The sequence below is a fragment of the Apaloderma vittatum genome, unplaced genomic scaffold (genome assembly GCF_000703405.1).
Source record: "Apaloderma vittatum isolate BGI_N311 unplaced genomic scaffold, ASM70340v1 scaffold20097, whole genome shotgun sequence".
In the NCBI taxonomy this organism is placed as follows: Eukaryota; Metazoa; Chordata; class Aves; order Trogoniformes; family Trogonidae; genus Apaloderma; species Apaloderma vittatum.
Window position 1 is genome coordinate 6674 of NW_009728096.1, and position 11479 is coordinate 18152.

Sequence of the window (11479 nt, forward strand, 5' to 3'; positions counted from 1 at the left end):
CTTATGAATTTGTATATTTTCTATTTAAATTTGTAAGGCATATGAAAAGAGTATACAGATTTATTTTTTATATATTATATATATATGTATGTATTGAAAACACAAAGTAACAGTTAGTAATATGTGATGAGTGACGGCTCAGCTATCAACCCCAGTATGAGAGTTCACAGCTGAGGGCGGGAGGGGAAAGCTATTGTGCCTGTTTTCTCTAAAGGCAAACTAAGACTGCACAATTAAGACTGCTTACAAATAATTGTGTGGGTAGCGCATTTGCATCAGAACTGTGTTGGGTGTAAGATGAAGTCACCACAGACACAATATATACCTAACACTGACTATTACAAGTAAGTAATGCTTTGTTAGAAGCAAGCAATGTTTGATATGGGCAAGGATAAACAACTATAAGAGACTTTTCATTGGTGTAGGTGCTGTGAAGGCTATTTTTAGCTATTGTCACATCTATTTTGTACACACAGGCAAAAATCCATCAGAAGGAAACTTCCATGTGACCCTATGACTAAAGCATTGCACCCTCTACTCCTGTGTGCTTGCTGAGGGCCTGCTCAGCAGAAACCAGCTGTGGACACCACTTTTCTAGTCCCTACATCTCTAATAAAGCACTCCCAGATGCCAGGCTACAGGGTGCTTCTAACCAGTACTGACTGTCTTGGTCACAGACTCACGCAAGGCTGGGGTGCTTCACCTAATCCATCCCCTGCCTAAGGCAGGAGGTAGACACCCATCTGATCAGCTGTAAATACAATGAATTCTTAACAGCTGCCCTGGGAAAGCCAATATGCTGGAGCTCAACCAGGAAGAGGAAGTATAGAAGGACTGTTTCTGTCTTAGACTTCTCTCCTCCTTTTTTCCTCCCAAACCCAAATGAGAGTCATGGAAGGATGACAAAGAAATCCTACATCAGTAGCTGGGGACAGATGTTTACTCGTTTCTTCTCTCTACAGTGAGAACCAAATCTCTTCCTCCTCCCTTGTCAAATACCTATTATCACATAGTCCACATACCAGTGACAGTCTGTGTTTCTCTCTTTGGGAGCACCAGGAGGGAAGTTCAATGGATTAGGCAGCCCTGAGAGACGAAAAGGCAGGAAATATTTATTTCTTTATTAATACCAAAGAAGACTCACACAACGTGAAAAGGAGTTGCTCTTCGTTGACCTGCCCTGCAGGTCCCTAGCACAGAGGAGAGGGTTTCTCGGACGTCGGTGTGGTCCCACCTAAAGGCTGGCCTCTCTCCTGGGTTAACCAGGGTGCTGCATGGGCACCAGCTGCTGGCTTGTGGCCCTCCTAGGCTTGCAGAGAAGCAAAGAGAAACCCTCCCGGTTACTGTGAAGTTTGGCAACAACTGTGAAACAGAGATCAGAGGCAGCAATAATGGCATGTTAAATGTCTGTTAGAAACAGGGCTATTTCTTCTCAAAATTCAGCAGTTTAGCATAAGTCACTAGTCTGCAATATTGCTATAATTGTGTGACCTACACTGTTTCCCTAACTTCAACAAATGCTTTAATATTGACTGATGCCTTTAACTTGGAATGCACAACAGACATTCATGTGTGCAGACATCTGCACAGACATACATACACATGCATAATTTAGGAATGAGGAAACAATGTTTTACAATCATTATAAAAGAAGGATTGGCCAATAGCAGAACTTTAAATTACACTGCAGAACTTATGCTTGCTTTTCTTTTTTTCCATCTTGGCTGGTGCCCATCTAAATCTCAGAAGCAGTGAAGAACGGAGGCATCTTCTGTCTACTTCATTCTCTTTGCAACATCCAAATACGCATACTCAATTTCTTGATCAGCAGGACAAGTGTTTGTAAATTCATCTCTTGCATATGCATTGTTCAAGTATCTTGAAATCCCTGTCATTTCAGGTGGAAAATCAAAATTTCTATATTTTTTTGCAACAACCTTTTATTAAAAGAAAAAAGAAAAATACCATTATATGCATAATCTGAAAAAAAACCTCCAATCTACTCTTCATGCACATTTTTAATTTTCAGTGTGTAAGTCTGTCATTGCATGCGATGTAGGGGGAAAGGACAAGGGAAGGCAAAAAAAAGAGAAGACATGGGATAAAGAAAGCTAGCTAACAAGCTAACTCACTTAAAAGGATTTACTCGGTATAAATATTCTGCTAGAGCTATGCAGAGCTACGTGGACCAGTAGACCACACCTGGAAGAGATACAGCTTAAAAATAGCAAAGGAGCTAGCATAAACCAGAATTAACAGAGTAATCTTACAGTAATAAACTGGCCCACACTTGGATACTTTCACTGAAACAGAAAGGAGAAACTTGGATTAAAATACTAAATTTCAAATGGCTAGGGAAAACCACTATTGGCCAATACCTAATCTCTCCCTCTTGGCCAGCAAGGTTGGTGTGACGTTCATCCTCCATCATCCCTCAGACATTGACCTGACATAAGATGATTCTCCCGGTATCAACTCCGCTGACCCTCGTGGCCTCTCAAGCTTTGCTGTGCCTGAGCCTTGCGTGGGTGTGGGAAACAGCGCATTCCCTTGCTGCTCTCTGGAATAGGTTCAACCAGGACATGTCTGGGGAAGGTTTTTACTTGTGGAGGTGTCAGAAAGCAATTAATCCAATCGTCCTCTGACAAACTACTAGTAAAAAAAGGAAACCTTCTGCAGTGACCTTGTTTGTCTGAAAACTAATGAATTCCCAGTGCAGCCATTTCTGTTCCAGAGCCCGGATGGCTCCAGAGTAGGCCAGGGAATACCCAGACACCTCAGTCACCAGGACCATTAAGGGGTGTGTGTGGATGCTGCACAGCCCTGCAAGAAGAGGCTGGGAGCCTTGGCTGGAAGGCAGCAGGTGGTGGCTACCCTGCCAGTGTTATTGCTACTAGCGGTGATATTCAGCAAAGCAAGAGTTTTGGATTAAAGGTGGGAGAGATGGGTTCAAATTTCAGCTTTTGTTGCCTTCTTGAATTGCCATGGACAAGATAATCTAACCTTACTCGTCCATGGTCATATGCATTCTGCATATGAAATACAAATGAAAATACATCTCGACAGCACTGAATATAGCGCTTGTTTCATACTTGTGAGAGGCTTAGTGAGTGCAGTCACAGCACAGATACGAAACCAGATATTCTAGCTCCAGTCATCAATTTGAGGATCTGCCTAGCTGTGCTGTAATGAAATGGCCTTGTGCATTAGCCTTCGGTGTCCCTGTGTGCCCTGTGTGGCCTCAGAATAGATAGAGGATTCCTCTGCCTTTTAGAAAAGCACTTGAGCTTCTTTGCTGCCCTTCTCTTCAGGAAGCTAAAATGCAAATGCAAACCTTGATTATATGGAGCTTTGGTAGGAGGTTGCAATCCGCTAAGGTGAGCTCATCTCCATCCAGGAATTTCCGGCTGGAAACAGTGATCTCCTCAGTGCTGTAAGCATCAATTTCATCAGGCAAGGGGCTATTTAAATAGTTGTCCAGCTTCCTCAGGGCTTTAAGCAAAGATTTTTCCAAATCTAGGTTAAGACAATAAAAAGGTCATTCAAGCCTGTACCAAGGTCTCTCTGACACCAAGCAGAAAGGCGACTCCTGCATCCTGTCTCCTGGCGCCAACCCAGCTCACAGACACCCGGCCATGCCAACTCCTGCAATTCCTTTATCCTAAGCTTAACATTTAAGGCTGGGATAAGAACGCTAAGTAGCTAAAGGGGGTTCTGAGAAAAAACAAACTGGGGCCGCGTTACCAGAAATGGCTCCTCAAACCCCTCTGCGGAGCAGCGCTTTTGCAGAAAGTGGCCCGGCCGAGTGGCTCCTTCTCCACATCAACTCGCCTTGGGAGCCACAGGCAGGACAGCAAGGCTGGGAGTGACAAGAGCAAACAATCAGGATGCCCATGAGTCCTGTGCTTTCGGCTGAGTGCACAGGAGCGGGGTTGAGGCAGCAGGGCTGGCAAAGGCTGGCTGGGGTTTTCGTGGGCTGGTGGTGCCCATGTGTGCTGCTGTGGAGAGGCGAGAAGGGAAGAGCAAAAGGAACAGGGCTGAAAGCTGGAGGGCAGAGGTGAGTGAGTGCACAGTGGTAGTGAGGGTCCTGCTCTAGAGATGTGCCACAGGGCTACAGGCCTCATTATTTACAGAAATGGAGTAGAAAGGGAAGGTCTCGGTTCAAGCGGGCTGTGCTTTTAGCAGAGCTGTGGAGAAGGTGCAGTGTTACAGGCTTTAGAGCTGAAGAAACCAGGAAGAGCTGGAGTCGGTGCTCCCATGCTGACAGTGGTATCTGCATAAACCAACTTTGGGTATCCTCAAATGAAACAGTGAATAGGCCCAGATTTCCACAGCCTTTACACTCTGGAAAGTGACTTCAATCTAAGCTTTAAATGGGATATCTCCAGCACAGCGTGATAGAATTGTACAGCTCTAATTTCTTCCAGTAACTACCACGGCTGGTGAAGGGCCTGCAGCACATACTTTCATTAGCATCTTTTCTTGGGTTCTTTATGAACGCCGAGAATTTAGCAAACACATCATTTCCTGCCGAGTTAGACTCAGGGTGGTTTGGTGCAAGTTTGGGATACCTGAGGAGTTAAAAGAAACAAAAAGAAGTTATACAACTAGCCTTTATTTTCATGTCCACTTAATATACAGTATTTACACTGCAGCATCACAATATATGGCCACACAGGACTCTGAAAGGGAACCATCCTGAACTAAAAAACACTTAGCAAGTGCAAATTCATACCATGTGGATGACCTCTTTTTCCCGAGGGAGATGGGAAATGACTGTTCATGCTGCAGACACTGCCCAAACAGCCCAGTGCCTCTCCTGAGCCTCCTCCACTGGAGCTGAGGCTGCATGGAGCGTGCCTCCCGCCATGAGGAGGAGTAGAGGGAAAGTCCCTACTCACAATAGGTGCTGCTCTTCCCAATCTCCTCCCCTGGCCCACTCCTGCCAAGCAAGCTGAGTGGGGCTGGTCTATCAGCTGTTGTTGCCAGGGGAAGATAGGAGGGGAAAAGTGGAAGGGAGCAGCTGCTTGCTTAGTTTAAGTCAGGTTCAGCTGCTTGAGAAGCGAGTGCTGTGGAGGAGGCTGCTGTCCCAAGCAAGAGAAGGTGCATGGGTAGGGGACACGATGCTGCTAATGGTGGGACAAGGGGGTTTGGGGTGAGGTGGGAAATGCTGCTGGGATGTGGAAGGACAAGTCTGAAACCCAGACCCTACCATGTGCTAAAATGGGCCCACCTGGCCACTCAAAATGAGCCCCAGCACATCTGCTGGATGGGAGGCTTTCACCATCCTTTTCTTCCAACTACCTGATCCCAGTAAGCATTAGTTATTTGTTTAACATGAAGAGGGAAACTTCAAACAAGTGCAAGTGGAGGAAAAGACATCAGGTTTCTGTGGCGGGATTGATTTCGTGCCTTGGGAATGACCATGGTGGCACAGCAGTCAGCTCAGGGCTAAGGGGAGGACAGCGGAAGGAGCACAGTTGGCATTCTGGGAACACCCTCTGGACACCCCTTGCTTGATGCCAGGCTTCAGCACCGTTTCATGCCAGTCGAAGTGATCCTTCCCTGCAAGCCCCACCACGGAGGCCAAACCAGGCCCCTCCTCCACGCTTCCCACATGCAATTATAACACAATGCAGCTCAGTGAGGGCCTGACCTGCCAAAACTGCAGGGGTTTGGTCCCTGACTCCCGTCAAGGACTGTGAGGGCCTAAAAGCAAAAGAAGCCAGAAATACAGTACCGGGGAGGTGCTAGCTTTTCTTCCAAAAACTCCTCGATCTTATTGACATCAGTTTTCACTTCACCGTCAAATGTCATGAAGGGAGGGTTTGTTCCCGGGGCAAGGTTCTGCAGGTCAGCAGGCTTTCTAAGGGAAGGAAAGAGATGGAGTTTATCACAATGGGAACGATATCTGCAATTTCTACGCTTGACTGCAACAAAGTGTTTCACCTTTAAAGGAGCAAGCTGCTCTATGTCTTTCTTAGAAAATAAAACTTAGCCAGCTGCCCCATACTAGTGGTGTGAGAATTCACTAGCCCGTATCTGAATGTGCTCTGAAATGTTTTATAAAAGCTCCCGAACTTCTGTGTTGTGTTACAGAGACCAACTGCAAAACAGACCGAAATCTCAACTTCTTCAAAGGAGTCAGTCCACTTGATACCAGTGAAGCCTGAAGAGGAATCAGGCATCCAGACTGTTAAAACAATGCCAAACCACGGCACACATTTTAAATCTATCAGAACAAAGTCACCATTTAAAATCACCACTTTGGAAAAGTTGTTCTGAAAAGGAGAACTCTGGTTATGATCTCACCTTTTCAAATCCACAGTTGTGACATTAAATATGACACCTTTTAGCCACAGAATCATAAAGAGACGCTGAGAGAATGGGCAATTTCCAATACTTTCACCATCACTGCCAGCCTACAATTAAAAAAAAAAAAAAGGTATACATACAACTGTGACGACAGCAAACTTAGCAGATAGCAGATGCAGTAGGAATGCAGAAAACCCAGATCTGCTATAAGAGTCTTTAGCATGTTACTCATCTCTACTAATATGTATTTTCATGCAAAGTTTCTTTATATCTTTCTCCAAACATGCACACAGATATGATGAAGAATCTTGTCGTCTCGGAGATATAGCTTCTCATTAAAATGCATAATGAATATTGCCATAAGTTAGAAAACAAAATTGAAATCACAGCAGTTATTCCAAAGGAAATAGTCTTCACCTCATTTGCCTATGTGAATATAAATTGACAAGCCACTGCAAGATTAAAACAAGTAGAAGCACTTTATGATCACAGGAAAAAATTTACCAGCATAAATTGAGAATTAACATCTCAAACACTTAAGGAAACAAACAGAAAAAATCAAATAATTTAAGAATTTCAAACTAAACAACTATGGGGGCCCCAGAGAAGGATGGAAGTTCAGCAGTAGCCTTGCTCCAGCTGAACCCACCAGTCTCTGTGCTTTGCTGAACTGAGGACTAGAAAAGCACAAGTGCCACATCCCCCTGACTAATCCCTCCTCATTAATAGACCCAAGGCTCCCACTTCTAAGACTGAAATGTGGCCATATCCAAGTCACATAACCTATTTCTGCGTGCTCCTGTAATGATGGACTTTCCTTTTCAGCTAAACAAATCATCAGGTGTCACTGTAAAGCACAAGGGGTACAACTCACTGTACATTTGGCCACAGAAGGGTTGCTCTCATGTACTTTGTGCTGCGTTTTGTTGAAAGAATTTGTTAAAATGAGACAAAGTCGGGCATAGTTGCTATTGGTCAAGTTAGACTTGACATGACATGGTGGGGAGAGATCAGAGGTCTAATTTTTAAGCCCTTCATATGACTCTCCTAAAGCGCAGTTTTAAAACTCAGATTACATGTAAAGGTGCAGAAGCAAAAAAAAACAAAACCAAAAATAAGCGTATCATTTACTTAGTTAATAGGTTAGTTCATTAAGGTTTGCAGCCCTTATAACCAAACAACACGCATTAATGAAACCAGTCCTGCTTGCTCTTTCTTTTTTCACCTTCCTCAATGCTATCAAATGAATCTCAAGCACAGCAAAAAGTTCTCCATAAACAAACATTGCCATGGGATTGCTTTACGATGCTCACCTTCACAAAGAGCTCTATGTCTGGAAACAGGCACCTGGTCTGGAGCAGGCAGGTTTCTGCCATGGAGCTCGAGGCATGCACGAGGAGGGACGCTCCTGACCAACCCAAAGAATTCTCCTCTGATAACCTCTCGGCTGTTTTCTGTCTCCAGTAGTGTGACAGCCACTGGCTTTCTTGGCAGTGAAAACCAGAATAGCCTATTGCCTTAAACACTGCCAGGGAGTGAAAACTTTTAGAAATGCTAAAACAGCTGGACTGCTGTGTTAGAAGAGCCTTGTTTTGTATGTGGCAAAAATGAAAGCTGGTCAAAAGCTACTATTGTATTTTTCCTCCTACTCAGAGCACTGCTTTCCAGCACTGTGCAGTTTACAGCAACAAGACAGAAAACCACTGTGTATTTCGTAAAAACGAGGCCACAAATGCTGCTGGCATGTGCTTAAAATTGAGCTAGATACACGACACCACCATTTTGTCTCACCCTGCCACTTACATGAATCTTTACCCAATCCCCAAGGAAAAAGTGGGGAGAATGGTATTACTGTGATACCCCCCCTCCCCGAGCTAGCAATGGGCCAGGCTGCACTGAGGGGCAAATCAGCAGACAGGGGACATAACTTCAGATGTGTGGTATCTGGAGGAGGGAGGCAGGTATGAGTTGGCTCCTACTGGCTCCTTTCCAGCTGCCCCTCGCTCTCTGGCAGTGGAGGTGCTGCCTCAACCACTTCCAGCCCCCTGCCCTCACACCAGCTGTGCTGCCAGCAGCCAGCTGTTCATCTGAAATGGGCTCTCGGTGAAACCCCTTGAGCGGGACACTGAGAGGACAGCAGCCTAACCTGGTACAAACCTGCGCTTTGGTGTCTCAAACAGTTTATTATAGCGGAATTTCAACCATTATGCTAAGTCTGTGAAGAAATAATCTTAAAGTAAGAGATTGCTGTGGTCTGAGGAAAGAAAGAACAAGTGTCCAGAAAAACAGCGCCCACAACTGATTTGATATTTTCATTCAGCCTTTGATAGGAAAAAATATCTCAGCAGGGTTCAAGTATCATTTGGAGAACATTCCAGATAGCTCTGTGGTGAAGAGCTGTGTAATCAAGAGTGACAGCAGGGTGAACTTTTCCTGATCAATTACTACATTCTGGTGGTCATTAAATAATAGTACGTTTCTGGGAGGCAGATGCAGCAGCCCCAGCTTGTTCTTCTGAGGAAGTGTCCACAGGTAAAGTCAGAGATCCAGGTCAGGACACCGGCAACTACTGGCATGAAGCAGGCACTGAGTCCCAGCTTGTTTTTAACTGGAATGACATATAGGCAACCGGGAAGGTGAGGGACTGGCACGTTTGGAGATGTTACAGCAGCAATCTCCTGTCCTGTTTCTAAGTGCAAAATTTTTAACGTCCATACCCTACTTGCGAGAGCAATTTACTACAGCATTACTGTTTTTCTATTTTGAAATGGATAAAACAGAAAACAGTGAATCTCTCAGCCTTCTAACTTCATGCCTCTTAGCCTGCTAGGAACCTTCCACAAAAAAAATTAAAAAAAAGGCACGTGAACTCCAAGAAATTGGATACAATGGGGGATTAAGTATGACTAATTACAGCAGTGCTCTGCCAGCTGTAACAACTGAGATGATTGTTTATTTGGTACTTTTTGACTACTTCTGTGGACTAGTTCTGATGGTGTTTTAAACACACTGATGAAGTCCACAAGGCATCTCACCTTCAGGTACTGTGCTGTCTCCCCTCCCACACTGCCTACAAGGGACATTAACAGCATGCTGCCACCTTAGCTGTATTCTGTGCAATGCAGGTACCATGGTCTGCAGGGAAGTGCTGCAGTGTTTGCCCAGCTTTGCTGTGTCCCATGGTTCTGGCAAGCACTTTGCTTTTACAGCAGAAAATGCTGTAAAACATCCTGCTGTTACAGCAGAAAAATGCTTCCCCATTTCTGATGTGGCCATGATCCTTCTCTCAGACTAAGGAGGAAATCTGATTTCAGTTTCCTTGTGAAATCGTTGGTGCACTTTAGTAATATAAGTCTATTCTAAAAGCCCATGCTATCCAGGCTGTATAGTGCATCCTGACATCCAAAACGGGGCTGCGTCCTCTAGGGTTGCTGTGCCTGGTCTGAGAACAAGAAGCAGATCTTTGGGAGTTAGTCAAAAGCCTCAGTTGCTGAGGTCCTACAGTAAAGGAGGCAGCCACCATTCAGGTAGGGACAACTGGGAAGCTGGTGAACCACATCAAGCTTTAGGAAGCTGAAAGTCATTTGGTCCCCAGGGACTTGAGCTCTGGGTTAGGGGAGGACAAATCTCTAGACTTGCCATGCCAGAGCTGCTAGTGGATACCTTTAGGTTTCCTTCAGTCCTGCAGCGCTGGAGACAGATTACAGTAGCCCACACAATAGCACAAGCAGTGATTAATCCTCTCCCTACTGTAAGAGCAACCAGCAGTCTGAAGTGACTGCAAGACCCTGAACATCAAATCAGATTCAGATCTTGACACAGTTTGACCTGGCAGCTCAAAGATGCTAGTTTCCTATCACCTTTGCTGAAAGCCCAGAACTGTGGCCCGCTGTGGAAAACAGGATGAACATAGCTAGCTAAAATGTCTTCAGATACATCAACCTGCACTTTGGGTTACAGGAGACAACTCTGTTCTCCTAACTCAGCTCATCTAATCCAGGGAGATACAATTCCTACTGGACATCAAAGCATCAGTGACACATGCCAGAAGTGTTTGTCCAGGTTTCCAAACAGAGGGTCTGCCACGATGACATCAGCCACTCAAAAATCAGGAAACTAAAATAGCTTTATAGCTGTGCATCAAACACCTCGACAATATCTGAAGTATGCCATCATCGTACAATAATGTTCTTTCCAACAAAGCAAGGGTGGACTTTTTAAAGAAGTGAGACTGTATGTCAACATCTTACCTTGCAGGGATACAATGCAGTAGTGAAACAACCACAAGAAACCTGCCTGTCCCATATTAATACCCCCAGGAAGATAGCACAGCTAGGGGCATTGCAGCCTGGAAGCAAAACTCATTGCCTTTTTCTCCACAGCATCGCTCAGGGATGTTTAACTTTGGCCGTGCTTGGTACATCTGCAGAATTTAATTACACTTCCTCGCTGTTGTGCTTAGCAATGATGCAGGGTGAAATCTTAATTCCAGTGAAGTCAGCTGGAGTTTCTTGCTGTTGATTTGATGGAGGATTGTGTTTCCATACTGGTTATAATCTTCATAACCAGGCAAGTGCTGCTGTAATTGCAGGTAACGCTGCAAGTTTGCCTCCATCTGCAGTTGTTGTGACATTACCTTAACATCTAGACTTGTGGGTGAAGTGGGCCAAAACCCCAAAACACAATGCCGGTTTTTATGATCTTCTGCTGCTTAAATAGATGGCTAACCAGTGTCTTGAATAAGTGGCATTTACATTTTAATTGTGATTGGTCAGGAGGTCAATATGCTTTTTCTAGTAATAATGGGATTTAATGAGTTAATTAATCAAATAATTAAGACAGCCATTGCTGCACAGGAGAAAAATGTCAGGCTGTGAATAGAAACTTCTATTCAGAGCCTTCAGAGCCCTAGGCAGAGATCATACATTGTGACAGTATTGATTTATGACAGCTCTCTGTAATCACGTGCCTTTAGTTAATGAGATTATTAGCCTGCTCTCTCTGTCTTCACTCATTTTTCACTGTTCCACACTCTCTTCAGTCTTTGTTGTTGTTGTTCTCGGTCTTACTCAAAGATGCCGGGAAAGGGACAAGCTCCCCATGCCCTCCTTTCCACTAGTGCTCAAGTTCATGGGTAGGAAGCCTTAGGCTTAGGCTAACTTCA

General features: G+C 44.7%; 1 protein-coding gene across 1 annotated transcript; it reads right to left on the reverse strand.

Annotated features, from left to right (window-relative positions):
- Window positions 1-1514: 1514 nt before the first annotated feature.
- On the reverse strand, window positions 1515-7691 carry LOC104277354 (chloride intracellular channel protein 6-like). Its single transcript, XM_009873964.1, has 6 exons — window positions 7629-7691; window positions 6313-6422; window positions 5741-5866; window positions 4465-4571; window positions 3335-3516; window positions 1515-1937 (listed from the first exon to the last, which is right to left on the reverse strand). Exons 1-6 carry the CDS (start codon window positions 7689-7691, stop codon window positions 1776-1778), a joined length of 750 nt encoding a protein of 249 aa, XP_009872266.1. The 3' UTR covers window positions 1515-1775.
- Window positions 7692-11479: the final 3788 nt, after the last annotated feature.

Coding starts and splice junctions, on each gene's coding strand:
- LOC104277354 (XM_009873964.1), bottom strand. CDS start 7,691: ATGGCAGAAACCTGCCTGCTCCAGACCAGGTGCCTGTTTCCAGACATA. Junction 4,572..5,740: donor GAAAAGCTAGCACCTCCCCG/GTACTGTATTTC, acceptor TTAACTCCTCAG/GTATCCCAAACTTGCACCAA. Junction 3,517..4,464: donor AAGAAAAGATGCTAATGAAA/GTATGTGCTGCA, acceptor GTCTTAACCTAG/ATTTGGAAAAATCTTTGCTT.